Below are 15,554 nucleotides of genomic sequence, written 5' to 3'. Positions count from 1 at the left end.
TGTAAATTTTGCTGTAAAAATGAGAAATCGCTGGTCAACTTTTAACCCTTATAACTTCCTAGCAAAAAAAATTTTGTTTCCAAAATTGCGCTGATGTAAAGTAACTATTTTGTGTCACATAACTCTCTCATTTAACAGAATAAACATTCAAAATTAGAAAATTACGAAATATTCAAAATTTTTGCCAAATTTCCATTTTTTCCCACAAATAAATGCACAAATTATCGACCTAAATTTACCACTAACATGAAGCCCAATATGTCACGAAAAAACAATCTCAGAAGCGCTAGGATTCGTTGAAGCGTTCCTGAGTTATTACCTCATAAAGGGACACTGGTCAGAACTGCAAAAAACGGCCAGGTCATTAAGGTCAAAATAGGCTGGGTCATGAAGGGGTTAACACTAGAACTACTGATGGAGTCATTTTGACTCCTTTCGTTTTTTATTTCTCTTCTGTGACTACATTTTTCAGAATTCCGGCTTGAAACTCGGTGACTTTTCCTCAAATATGATGTGAAAAAAGATTTTGTGAGAATAAATAATTTTGGTAAAAAATTTGCGCGTTTTTTTCAAAATTTACCAAGAACTACTGAAGGGAGTCATTTTGACTCCCTACTATATTTTGAGGTCCTTTTGTCACTAAATGTTGCTATAAAGTTTTGTGCATAATTTTTTCACTCTGTCTTATTTACCCTGATGTTCATATAGATGTAGTTCAATTTACATGTCAACTTTTCACATTTTCCTTGTGTTTTACCTGCTTGTATTACTGTGTAATGCTGAACAAAATAGCTTGTTTACTCTAGGCTCTTATCTTATGCTAATGAAGGGTGGTGTTTTTCTAAGGTCCTAGCAGGAGACAGTATTCTGGATAGTAACTTTACTTTCAGTTCAGCTGAAGAGACAAAGAGAACAGACGCAGACATACGAGCTCTGAAGACTCATACAGGTATGAATTGTTATGAAATAGTTTAGCTGTCTGTCAACTGATTCAGCCCACCTACTTTTGAAGGTGGCAGAACAGTTATTATTTCTTTTAGTTTTCATTTCATTTCTATTTTTCAGCAGGGAACTATATAGAATTATGGAATTTGTGAGGAATATGGAGAGAAGACGTTTGATAAAGCCTCAGGATATTCTGGCTACTTTGCAATCCATACCGGAGGATGAATCGGAATCCGAATTGCAGGAACATGTTTTTGATTCTGACAGTGATGAAGATTTCATTCTTCAGAACATATCAAGTGAATCTGAAGACTCAGAAGGAACAAATCCAGAAGGTAAGTAGTTATGTGTATTTATTTGTTCTTCCACACACTGAGTTAGGGCCTGGGCACACTAGCAGAATTCTGGCTGAATAGCCATCTGGATATTCTTGCCGCAATACAGGCCGTACCTGCCCGCTCATGCCTGAAGCTCCGCTCCGAACCCCGGGCTGGAGCCGCTGTCAGGGACAGAGCAGCGCTTGCTTACGCGCGAGCACGGCTTCAGGTATGAAACTCCGCTCTGTACCTGAGCGGGCAGGTACGGGCCGGATTGTGGTGAGAATATCCGGTCGGATATTCCGCCGCTAATCCAGCCAGTGTGCACGGACCCTTACAAAACAAAAATTCTAAATATTCATCAACTTTTTTCCAGATATTCCAAGCACATCAACTGGGGATCGGGCTCATGCAGTTATGTTGCCTCGTGACCATCCTCCTGGTCGTGGACAGAAAAAAATCAGCAAAACGTCCCAGAAATGAAAGAACAACAGATAACGATGGCGGCGAAGGTAATGCAACAACAAACACCAGAGAAGGCGAATCTGAAGGAATACTAGTTTCAGCGGATGGTATTCAATGGAAACCTGTTGAAATTGGACAACACTTGCCTGGTAGGCGTGACAGCCAAAATATTCTTTGAGAAGCACCTGGCCGTACAGGATACGCCAGAAGAAATATCATTATCGATAGTCCTTTGAGCGCATGGCGTTTATTTTTTGATTCATATATATTGACACATATAAAGAACTGTACGCTTGCAGAAGCATGCAGGTACAATAATTTACAGTTTACTCTATCTGATGAGGAGCTAGATGCATTCATTGCGATATTCTATGCTCGTGGAATATCTGGCACGAACCGTCACTCGATTAGCAGTATTTGGTGTAATGACTGGGGAATACCGTTTTGCAAAGCGACAATGTCTAGGGACCGCTTTGTTGAAATTATGAGGTTTCTCAGATTTGATGAGAAATCTACTCGATCGGAGAGACTGCAAACGGACAAGTTTGCTCTATTTTCTACTGTGTGGGACAGGTTTATTGAAAATTGTATTGCGTGTTACAAACCTGGCCCATACATAACGGTGGATGAGCAACTTTTCCCAAGCAAAACTAGGTGTCCATTCACGCAGTACATGCGTTCCAAACCAGATAAATATGGCTACAAATATTGGCTAGCTGTTGATAAGGAGAGCAAATATCTGGCAAATGGCTTCCCTTATCTAGGCAAAGATGACACACGCCGTGCTGAGGACCGTTTAGCTGACCATGTGGTAATGAAGTTATTGGACCCGTTTTTGAAAAAAGGTCGCAATGTTACAACCGATAATTATTTTACTTCATTAAAATTAGCTAAACAGCTAAAAAGCAAAGGAACAACCATCGTGGGAACACTGAATAAGATAAGGCGAGAAGTGCCTAAAGAAATAAAATCCATGAAAGAGGAATTGTACAACACTAAAGTGTTTAGAAATGAAGACAATTTTACACTTACAGTATATCAAGGAAAGCCCAACAAAAATGTTGTCATTTTGAGTTCCGTCCATCCAGATGTTGTTGTTGCGTCTGATTCCGCTAAAAAAACTCCAGAAACGGTAAAGTTTTACAATGAAACAAAATATGGAGTAGATGTAGTGGATCAGATGGCACGAAAATATACCACACGAACATCCACAAGGAGATGGCCTGTTCAAGCATTTGAAAATGCCTTAGACTTTGCGGGTATAAATGCATGTATAATATTCAAGGAGATTACCCACCAAAAAATGTCACGCAAGGCATTTTTGCAAACGCTTGTGAGAGAGTTGAGTGGTCCTTATGTCACAGATAGGGAAAAGGGTTCCACGTCCCAAGTTTCTACATGTTCAGAAGTGATGGTTCAAACAAAATTTTGCCAGATCAAAGAAAAGTGCAAGAAAAATAGATCTGTCGGCAATTGTAAAGGCCCCGTCACACATAGCGACGCTGCAGCGATACCGACAACGATCCGGATCGCTGCAGCGTCGCTGTTTGGTCGCTGGAGAGCTGTCACACAGACAGCTCTCCAGCGACCAACGATCCCGAGGTCCCCGGTAACCAGGGTAAACATCGGGTAACTAAGCGCAGGGCCGCGCTTAGTAACCCGATGTTTACCCTGGTTACCATCGTTAAAGTAAAAAAAAAAAACGCTACATACTTACCTATCGCTGTCTGTCCTCGGTGCTCTGCTTCTCTAGTCTGGCTGTGAGCACAGCGGCCGGAAAGCAGAGCGGTGACGTCACCGCTCTGCTTTCCGGCTGCCCGGCGCTAACAGCCAGACCAGAGAAGCTGAGCGCCGAGGACAGACAGCGATAGGTAAGTATGTAGCGTTTGTTTTTTTACTTTTAGGATGGTAACCAGGGTAAACATCGGGTTACTAAGCGCGGCCCTGCGCTTAGTTACCCGATGTTTACCCTGGTTACCAGCGAAGACATCGCTGAATCGGCGTCACACACGCCGATTCAGCGATGTCAGCGGGACCTCAACGATCAAAAAATGGCCCAGGCCATTCCGACACGACCAGCGATCTCACAGCAGGGGCCTGATCGCTGGTACGTGTCACACATAGCGAGATCGCTAATGAGATCGCTGTTGCGTCACAAAACTTGTGACTCAGCAGCGATCTCGCTATGTGTGACGGGGCCTTAAGACTTGTGGTAAGTCTTTGTGTGGGCAATGTACTGCCATAAATCAAAGGCAATGCCTAAAATGCGAAACACCAAATGTTTAGAAGGTGAATTCTGCGCCATATTTTCATTTTTATACTCCTCCACCTACATTTTCTCTGCTTTTTGTTCTTCAGTTGTTGTTTATATGTGTGCACTTGAATAAAAAAAAATGTTTGAAAAACGTCTATTATAATTATTGTTATTTTCTGTAGAAAAATAAGAAAAGCAGAAAAAAAACAATCAAAAGCATTACTGTTGGATCTCACAATAATAATACATTACAAAAAATATAATTATTAATAAATAACTACAAATGAAACGCTAAAAATAAACGAAAACAAGCAAGGAGTCAAAATGACTCCTTTCAGTAGTTCTAGGCGGGGTCACGAGTCCAGTAGTCCTAGTGTTAAGTATGTATAGAGTGTATTTCTGAATCATTTAATGTTAGCTTCATTGGAAAAAACGGTGCTTTCCTTTCAAAAATAAGGACATTTCTAAGTGACCATAAACTTTTGAACGGTAGTGAATATTGAAGAAATTTTACCACTAACGTGAAATACAGTATGTCATGAGAAAGTAATTTCAGAATTGCCAAGATCCGTTGAAGCATTTTGGAGTTATTACCTCATAAAGGGACAGTGGTCAGAATTGTAAAAATTGGCCCGGTCATTAACATGCAAACAACCTCCGGGGGTAAAAGGGTTAAGTACCTGTGTACCAAGTTTCAGGGACTGTCTGAAACAAAACTGAAGGAAGGCTTTATTGTGGGTCCGACTATTCGGATACTCATGAAGTATGACGTGTTTGAAACAAAAATTAAAGCTGTTGAGAAAAGGACTTGGGATTCTTTTAAAACAAGTCGTGAAGAAATTTCTAAGTAACAACAAAGATCCAAAGTTTAAAGGGCCACTGTCACCCCCTCCAGCCGTTATAAACTAGAAGAGCCACCTTGTGCAGCAGTAATGCTGCATTCTAACAAGGTGGCTCTTTTAGTTTTTGGTGCATTTATTCCCAAAATAAAGCGTTTTAAAACTTCTCCAAAATACCTGTCTTTAGCCAGGAAGGCAGGTCCTCACCCCCCTGCTTGAAGCGCCACACTGCCGTCACTCAAATCTTCAGGGGCGTGGCCCCCTCCGCGCTGTTTTCGCATGAAATCCGGAGCCTGCGCTGTGTAGTACTGGCTGGTGCAGGCGCAGTGAGCTCTGGCCGTCTGATGTCACATCCAGGCTTGCAGACTGCGCCTGCGCGGCCGCCCTGCCTATGAATCCCAGCCCCGCACTGTGCATAAGGCATAACACACTGCGGGGCTGGGATTCCCAAGGTGGGTGGCCGCACTGGCGCGCCCCTGAAGATTTGAGTGACGGCAGTGTGGCGTTTCAAGCAGGGGGGTGAGGACCTGCCTCCCTGGCTACAGACAGGTATTTTGGAGAAGTTATAAAACGCTTTATTTTGGAATAAATGCACCAAAAACTAAAAGAGCCACCTTGTTAGAATGCAGCATTACTGCTGCACAAGGTGGCTCTTTTAGTTTACAACGGCTGGAGGGGGTGACCATGAACGAACAGGGGGGGAAAGCCCGGTGCCAGCGCTGGCACTCCTCAAATACTCATTTCTCCCCATTCCCCGCAGCTCTGATATATTCAGCGTCTTCTGACTCTTTGTGATGTCTCATGGCAATAGGCAGCATGACGTCACTATGGCGCACTCTAGAGCAATGCAGAGTCAGAACACACTGAGGTGACCGGAGCTGTGGGGAACAAGGAGAGGTGAGTATTTATTTATTTATTTTATTTTTATTTTTATATAGCACTAACATATTCCCCAGCGCTTTACAGTTTGCAAACATTATCATCGCTGTCCCCGATGGGGCTCACAATCTAAATTCCCTATCAGTATGTCTTTGGAATGTGGGAGGAAACCGGAGTACCTGGAGGAAACCCATGCAAACACGGAGAGAACATACAAACTGTTTGCAGATGTTGTCCAGGGAGGGATTAGAACCCAGGACTCCAGCGCTGCAAGGCTGCGGTGCTAACCACTGCGCCACCGTGCTGAGTATTTGATTATCTAGATTATCTATTTTTTCTAAATTCTGAGATTTGGGAAAATCTTTGCAAACTGCTTGACAGTGCCCGTATTAAGACATATATATTCAAAACACAGTTTTTGGAAACAGTACAGTTCATTGAACCCATACTTACCGCACAGCCTGTCTCTGTTCATAACGTATGATTAAGATGACTAGTTGCTGTCATAGCAAGTTACATGACACCGGCAGAAAATCAAGGAACAATGCTGTGGGACTGCGCCAGCACCGACCAACACTGCTTAGTGAATAGAAGCTTAGTAGCTATCATCGACAGCAACTAAGCCTTGTACGGGGCTGTACTGCTATGTATGCTGTACATTATGATCCTAGCCAGAGCGGATATTGGTTGGTGGGGGTGCCGGGTGTCAGACCGCCACTAATTGATATTGATTGACTAGTAATCCATATTAAGAAAGTGAACAACCGCTACCACAACAGCTAACGTGGAGTAGAGAACTACTAGCAAATAAGATAACCAGCCAATCACTACAAATTAAAGAGACTCAATCGAACTGTATGTTAGGTGTATAAACAATTGAAGCTAATTGACAGGGTAAGGCTACTTTCACACTTCCGTCTTCCAAATCTGCACAGGATCCATCAAGACGTTGAAATGACGGATACTGTGCAGATTGTGGAAAACGTGTGCACTGGGCCCGTCTTTCTGACGGACCCATCGAGGCTATGTGCACCTGTTGTGTATGCGTCTTCGCAACGGTTTTCCGCTGCGAAAACGCATACACAACACAAACCAGGTTAAAACATTTTTTTTAAAAAATCTCAGTATTCTCACCTACCGCCGTCCCGAGCACCGATGCTTCCGGCAGCTAGCTTTTCTAGTAATACATTGCGAAATTTCGCGAGAAGTCGCAATGTATTGCTAGGAACGCTAGCTGCCGGGAGCATCGGTGACGCTGCGCGGGATGTCGGTAGGTGAGAATATTGCGATTTTTTATTTGTTTAATTATTTTTAACATTATATCTTGTCACTATTGATGCTGCATAGGCAGCATCAATAGTAAAAAGAGAAAGAGAGCGAGCGAGAGAGAATTTCCCTGACGGGAAATTCTTCCACGCATGCTCAGTTTGAAAAGACGGGACCCATCACTGGATTCCTGCTTTTCACAGTCAGCAACGCATCCTGCGCCCATAGGCTTCCATTGTAGCCAGTGACGGGCAGCGCAGGATACGTCGCTGACCGATTTTCCGACGTGCAGAAAAAACGTTCCTCTGAATGTTTTCACTGCCCGACAGACCTTTTTTTTTTACACAGGATCCAATGCACGACGGATGAAACTGATGGCCATCCGTCCCAATCCATCGCTAATACAAGTCTATGAGAAAATGCAGGATCCTGTAAATTTTTTTGCAGGGTCCTGCATTCTCAAAAATCGACGGATTGTGACGGGAGCTGAAAGACGGAAGTGTGAAAGAGGCCTTAGGAGCCTGTTCCTTATATCCCTGGAGGCCCACATAGACACAAGATGCTTAACGTGTTTTGTTGAAATCAGATGACTTTCAATGACTATCTAGGCCCGGGTATAGAAGCCTTTAGGTATTAGCTTCTGATATGTACAGATAGTCTTATTCTTCAGATATTAAAGGGAATCTGTCACCCCAAAATTCGCCTATAAGCTAAGGCCGCCGGCATCAGGGGCTTATCTACAGCATTCTGTAATGCTGTAGATAAGCCCCCTGATGTAACCTAAAAGATAAGAAAAACAAGTTAGATTGTAATCACCCAGGGGCGGTCCCGGTCCAATGGGCGTCGCCTCCCATCTTTATAAGTGGATGTCATCATCTGTGCCACAACTCCTGCGCAGGCATACTTTGTCTGCCATGCTGAGGGCAGAGCAAAATACTGCAGTGTACAGGTGCCAGGAAAGGTCAGAGAGACCAGAGAACCAGAATTGAACCAGAAGGGAACCGAAGGTAACTGGACACAGTCACTGTAAACAATGTTTCTGTTTGTTTTCACTTTCACCCCTATAATCCTTCACTTTCTGCTAAGTCCCCTAATCCCTACTCCTAGTACAGAACTGTTCATCTCTTCTTCAATCCTCCCCATCCATCTCACCTCCTCAGAACTATTCCTCAACATACAATCCTCTATCTCCAAGCACAGACAGCCCCTCATGCCCTCTCCTGTTCCCACCTGCTAACACATTCTCTGCTGCTTCTCACTGCTGGTGATATCTCTCCAAATCCTGGTCCTCCTCACCACATCTCCACAGTCAGTTCTAACTCCCATCCACGCTCCATCACAAATTTCCGTAACCTCTCTAACCGTATACCCATTCGCCCAGCCCCCATTTCCCCAGTACCACTAACAGGAGCTCTGTGGAACGCTCGCTCTGTCTGCAACAAGATTTCCTACATCCATGATCTTTTTGTTACTACCAAACTTTCCTTCCTCGCCATCACCGAAACCTTGCTCACTGCCTCTCCTGCTGCACTTTCGTATGGTGGCTTCCACCTTTCTCACAACTCCCGCCCCAGCAGCAAGCATGGCAGAGGAGTTGGTTTTCTCCTGTCAAATAACTGCTCCTTCACCCCAATCCCACTGCCACCCTCTGTTACTCTCCCTTCCTTTGAGGTGCACTCTGTGCGCATCTACTCCCCCTCCAACCTCCAACTAGCTGTCATTTACCGCCCTCCAGGGCCAGCCACCACCTTCTTTGACCACTTTACCATCTGCCTAGCTCATTTTCTTTCTGCGGACATCCCCACTATCATCATGGGCGACTTCAACATCCCCATTGACACTTCCCTCTCAGCTGCCACTAAACTTCTATCTCTCACTTCCTCCTTCGGCCTCACTCAATGGTCTTCTGCAGCCACTCACAAAGATGGTCACACACTGGACCTCATCTTCACCCGCCTCTGCTCCCTATCTAACCTCTCTAACTCACCTTTTGGCCCTATCCTGGATCTCGTCATACCTAACAGACCGGATATTCAGCGTCTCCCACTCACACACAACCTCCTCACCTCGCCCCCTATCGGTCAGAGTCCTGAAAGGTTCAGTCCTAGGGCAACTGCTCTTCTCCATTTACACCTTTGGCCTGGGACAGCTCATAGAATCTCCCGGTTTTCAGTAGCATCTTTATGCTGATCACACACAGATCTACATCTCTGGACCAGATATCACCTCCGTACTAACCAGAATCCCTCAATGTCTGTCCTCTATTTCATCCTTCTTCTCTGCTAGATTTCTAAAACTTAACATGGACAAAACAGAATTCATCATCTTTCCCCCATCTCACGCTACCCCCCCAACAAACCTACCCATTAAAGTAAACGGCTGCCCACTCTCCCCAGTCCCACAAGCTCGCTGCCTCGGGGTAATCCTTGACACTGTTCTCTCCTTCAAACCGCATATCCAAGCCCTTTCCACTTCCTGCCGCCTTCAACTCAAAAATATTTCACGGATCCGTACATTCCTAAACCAAGAATCTGCAAAAACCCTAGTCCATGCCCTCATCATCTCCAGCTTCGACTACTGTAACCTCCTGCTCTGTGGCCTCCCCTCTAACACTTTCGCACCCCTCCAATCTATTCTAAACTCTGCTGCCCAACTAATCCACCTGTCCCCCCGCTATTCCTCGTTTCCCGCCCCCCTGTAAATCCCTTCACTGGCTCCCCATAACCCAGAGACTCCAGTACAAAAGCCTAACCATGACATACAAAGCCATCCACAACCTGTCTCCTCCATACATCTGTGATCTTGTCTCCAGGTACTTTCCTGCATGCAACCTCCGATCCTCACAAGATCTCCTTCTCTACTCCCCTCTTATCTCCTCTTCCCACAATCGCATGCAAGATTTCTCTCGCGTATCACCCCTACTCTGGAGCTCTCTACCACAACACATCAGACTCTCACCTACCATCGAAACCTTCAAAAAGAACCTAAAGACTCACCTCTTCCGACAAGCCTACAACCTGCAGTAACCAACCATCGACCAAACCGTTGCACGACCAGCTCTACCCTCGCCTACTGTATCATCACCCATCCCTTGTAGATTGTGAGCACTCGCGGGCAGGGTCCTCTCTCCTCCTGTACCAGTTGTGACCTGTATTGTTTAAAATTACTGTACTTGATTTTACTGTGTATACCCCTCCATGGAAAAAATGGCGCTATAATAATAAATAATAATAATGAGAGGCACCGGACCATGACGCCCATCGGACAGGACCGCACCGGGACCACCACTGGGTGAGTATAATCTAACTTATTTTTCTTATTTTGCAGGTTAGGCTACTTTCACACTAGCGTTTTCTGCAATCCGTCACAATGCGTCGTTTTGCAGAAAAAACGCATCCTGCAAAAGTGCTTGCAGGATGCGTTTTTTCCCCATAGACTTGCATTGACGACGCATTTGCGACGGATTGCCACACGTCGCATCCGTCGAGCGACGGATGCGTCGTGCTTTGGCGGACCGTCGGGAGCAAAAAACGCTACATGTAACGTTTTTTGCTCCTGACTGACCGCTTTTTCCGACCGTGCATGCGCGGCCGGAACTCCGCCCCCATCTCCCCGCACCTTACAATGGGGCAGCGGATGCGCCGGAGAAATGCATCCGCTGCCTCCATTGTGCAATGCGTTAAACGCTAGCGTCGGAATCTAGCGTCTAGCGTCGGAGATTCTGACGCTAGTGTGAAAGAAGCCTTACAGTACATCTCGGGCTTATCTACAGCATTAGATTATACTATGGTATATGCCTCCATTACCGCCACAGACACGTGTACACTATGGCAGGGGTCCCCAACTCCAGTCCTCAAGGCCCACCAACATGTCATGTTTTCAGGATTTCCTTAGTCTTGCCCAGGTAATAATTGCATCACCTGTGCAATGCAAAGGAAATCCTGAAAACATGACCTGTTGGTGGGCCTTGAGGACTGGAGTTGGGGACCCCTGCACTATGGTATATGCCTCCATTACCACCACAGACAAGTGTACACTATGGTATAAGCCTCCATTACCACCACAGACACGTGTACACTATGGTATATGCCTCCATTACCACCACAGACACTTGAACACTATGGTATATGCCTCCATTACCACCACAGACACGTGTACACTATGGTATATGCCTCCATTACCACCGCAGACAGGTGTACACTATGGTATATGCCTCCATTACCACCACAGACAGGTGTACACTATGGTATATGCCTCCATTACCACCACAGACACGTGTACACTATAGTATATGCCTCCATTACCACCACAGACAGGTGTACACTATGGTATATGCCTCCATTACCACCACAGACAGGTGTACACTATGGTATATGCCTCCATTACCACCACAGACAGGTGTACACTATGGTATATGCCTCCATTACCACCACAGACACGTGTACACTATGGTATATGCCTCCATTACCACCACAGACACGTGTACACTATGGTATATGCCTCCATTACCACCACAGACACGTGTACACTATGGTATATGCCTCCATTACCACCACAGACACGTGTACACTATGGTATATGCCTCCATTACCACCACAGACACGTGTACACTATGGTATATGCCTCCATTACCACCGCAGACACGTGTACACTATAGTATATGCCTCCATTACCACCGCAGACACGTGTACACTATAGTATATGCCTCCATTACCACCGCAGACACGTGTACACTATAGTATAAGCCTCCATTACCACCACAGACAGGTGTACACTATGGTATATGCCTCCATTACCACCGCAGACAGGTGTACACTATGGTATAAGCCTCCATTACCACCACAGACACGTGTACACTATGGTATATGCCTCCACTACCACCACAGACAGGTGTACACTATGGTATATGCCTCCATTCCCACCACAGACAGGTGTACACTATGGTATATGCCTCCACTACCACCACAGACAGGTGTACACTATAGTATATGCCTCCACTACCACCGCAGACAGGTGTACACTATGGTATAAGCCTCCATTACCACCACAGACACGTGTACACTATGGTATATGCCTCCATTACCACCACAGACACGTGTACACTATGGTATATGCCTCCATTACCACCACAGACACGTGTACACTATGGTATATGCCTCCATTACCACCACAGACACGTGTACACTATAGTATATGCCTCCATTACCACCGCAGACACGTGTACACTATAGTATATGCCTCCATTACCACCGCAGACACGTGTACACTATAGTATATGCCTCCATTACCACCGCAGACACGTGTACACTATAGTATAAGCCTCCATTACCACCACAGACAGGTGTACACTATGGTATATGCCTCCATTACCACCGCAGACAGGTGTACACTATAGTATATGCCTCCATTACCACCGCAGACACGTGTACACTATGGTATAAGCCTCCATTACCACCACAGACAGGTGTACACTATGGTATAAGCCTCCATTACCACCACAGACAGGTGTACACTATGGTATATGCCTCCATTACCACCACAGACAGGTGTACACTATGGTATATGCCTCCATTACCACCGCAGACACGTGTACACTATAGTATATGCCTCCATTACCACCGCAGACACGTGTACACTATAATATAAGCCTCCATTACCACCACAGACAGGTGTACACTATGGTATATGCCTCCATTACCACCGCAGACAGGTGTACACTATAGTATATGCCTCCATTACCACCGCAGACACGTGTACACTATAGTATAAGCCTCCATTACCACCACAGACAGGTGTACACTATAGTATATGCCTCCATTACCACCGCAGACACGTGTACACTATAGTATAAGCCTCCATTACCACCACAGACAGGTGTACACTATAGTATATGCCTCCATTCCCACCACAGACAGGTGTACACTATGGTATAAGCCTCCATTACCACCACAGACACGTGTACACTATGGTATATGCCTCCATTCCCACCACAGACAGGTGTACACTATGGTATATGCCTCCACTACCACCACAGACAGGTGTACACTATAGTATATGCCTCCATTACCACCACAGACAGGTGTACACTATAGTATATGCCTCCATTCCCACCACAGACAGGTGTACACTATAGTATATGCCTCCATTCCCACCACAGACAGGTGTACACTATGGTATAAGCCTCCATTACCACCACAGACACGTGTACACTATGGTATATGCCTCCATTCCCACCACAGACAGGTGTACACTATGGTATATGCCTCCACTACCACCGCAGACAGGTGTACACTATAGTATATGCCTCCATTACCACCGCAGACACGTGTACACTATAGTATAAGCCTCCATTACCACCACAGACAGGTGTACACTATAGTATATGCCTCCATTCCCACCACAGACAGGTGTACACTATGGTATAAGCCTCCATTACCACCACAGACACGTGTACACTATGGTATATGCCTCCATTCCCACCACAGACAGGTGTACACTATGGTATATGCCTCCACTACCACCACAGACAGGTGTACACTATAGTATATGCCTCCATTCCCACCACAGACAGGTGTACACTATGGTATATGCCTCCACTACCACCACAGACAGGTGTACACTATAGTATATGCCTCCATTACCACCACAGACAGGTGTACACTATAGTATATGCCTCCATTCCCACCACAGACAGGTGTACACTATAGTATATGCCTCCATTCCCACCACAGACAGGTGTACACTATGGTATAAGCCTCCATTACCACCACAGACACGTGTACACTATGGTATAAGCCTCCATTACCACCACAGACAGGTGTACACTATAGTATATGCCTCCATTCCCACCACAGACAGGTGTACACTATGGTATAAGCCTCCATTACCACCACAGACAGGTGTACACTATGGTATAAGCCTCCATTACCACCACAGACACGTGTACACTATAGTATATGCCTCCATTACCACCACAGACACGTGTACACTATGGTATAAGCCTCCATTACCACCACAGACAGGTGTACACTATAGTATATGCCTCCATTCCCACCACAGACAGGTGTACACTATGGTATAAGCCTCCATTACCACCACAGACAGGTGTACACTATGGTATATGCCTCCATTACCACCGCAGACATGTGTACACTATAGTATATGCCTCCATTCCCACCACAGACAGGTGTACACTATGGTATATGCCTCCATTACCACCACAGACAGGTGTACACTATGGTATAAGCCTCCATTACCACCACAGACACGTGTACACTATGGTATATGCCTCCATTCCCACCACAGACAGGTGTACACTATAGTATATGCCTCCACTACCACCGCAGACAGGTGTACACTATAGTATATGCCTCCATTCCCACCACAGACAGGTGTACACTATGGTATATGCCTCCATTACCACCGCAGACAGGTGTACACTATAGTATATGCCTCCATTCCCACCACAGACAGGTGTACACTATGGTATAAGCCTCCATTACCACCACAGACACGTGTACACTATAGTATATGCCTCCATTACCACCACAGACACGTGTACACTATGGTATATGCCTCCATTCCCACCACAGACAGGTGTACACTATAGTATAAGCCTCCATTACCACCACAGACAGGTGTACACTATGGTATATGCCTCCATTACCACCACAGACAGGTGTACACTATAGTATATGCCTCCATTACCACCACAGACAGGTGTACACTATGGTATATGCCTCCATTCCCACCACAGACAGGTGTACACTATAGTATAAGCCTCCATTACCACCACAGACAGGTGTACACTATGGTATATGCCTCCATTACCACCACAGACAGGTGTACACTATGGTATATGCCTCCATTCCCACCACAGACAGGTGTACACTATAGTATAAGCCTCCATTACCACCACAGACAGGTGTACACTATGGTATATGCCTCCATTACCACCACAGACAGGTGTACACTATGGTATATGCCTCCATTCCCACCACAGACAGGTGTACACTATAGTATATGCCTCCATTCCCACCACAGACAGGTGTACACTATGGTATATGCCTCCATTACCACCGCAGACACGTGTATGATATTGTGAGCCCCTATCTTTAGCAGACACGTGAGGTCTAAGCCTCCACTACAACATAAAACAAGCACATTGTTATTTCCCGGGATGCTGCACCGTGCAGGTATATATCGAGCACTCACCATTGTGACGTCACAATCGCCGATACCAACTGATGCACCGACTCTCGAGGAAAAAACTAGGATCTCACGCAGCTGGAGGACCTTTCGTGACGTCACGGCCATGTGCTCGGTCACGTGTGTGGGCGGAGACGAGCTCTAGCGTGTGGGGTAGGAGGAGCTGTGCGGGTCCTCGTCCTGTCTGTGTGAGCCTGAGTGCGCGGAGGACTGTGCAGCCGCCACACGGAGGAGAGGACACCGGAGGAGTCGGGAGCGGAGTCCGGCCTCACTGCGCCTGTGGTTCAGCTGATGCATCACATAATTTATACCCTGATATTAGCGTTTTACCACACAATTGGTGGTCTTGTATTTCTAGGTAGCTGCACAGTGGCCCCAATA

The 15,554-nt window shown here is 45.7% G+C and overlaps 1 protein-coding gene across 1 annotated transcript in view; it reads right to left on the bottom strand.

Moving 5' to 3' along the window:
- The window catches only part of TMA16 (translation machinery associated 16 homolog), a 111,070-nt gene extending 95,764 nt beyond the window's left edge, over positions 1–15,306 (bottom strand). The window contains exon 1 of the mRNA XM_069744179.1: positions 15,180–15,306. Within this exon, the coding sequence (XP_069600280.1) occupies positions 15,180–15,281 (102 nt within the window). The 5' untranslated portion in view covers positions 15,282–15,306. The remainder of the gene's footprint in view (positions 1–15,179) is intronic.
- Positions 15,307–15,554: the final 248 nt, after the last annotated feature.

Source organism: Ranitomeya imitator, chromosome 1, assembly GCF_032444005.1.
Source record: "Ranitomeya imitator isolate aRanImi1 chromosome 1, aRanImi1.pri, whole genome shotgun sequence".
Classification (NCBI taxonomy): domain Eukaryota; kingdom Metazoa; phylum Chordata; class Amphibia; order Anura; family Dendrobatidae; genus Ranitomeya; species Ranitomeya imitator.
The sequence above is the reverse complement of the archived record's forward strand: the minus strand, read 5'-3'. Positions and strand labels throughout refer to the sequence as shown.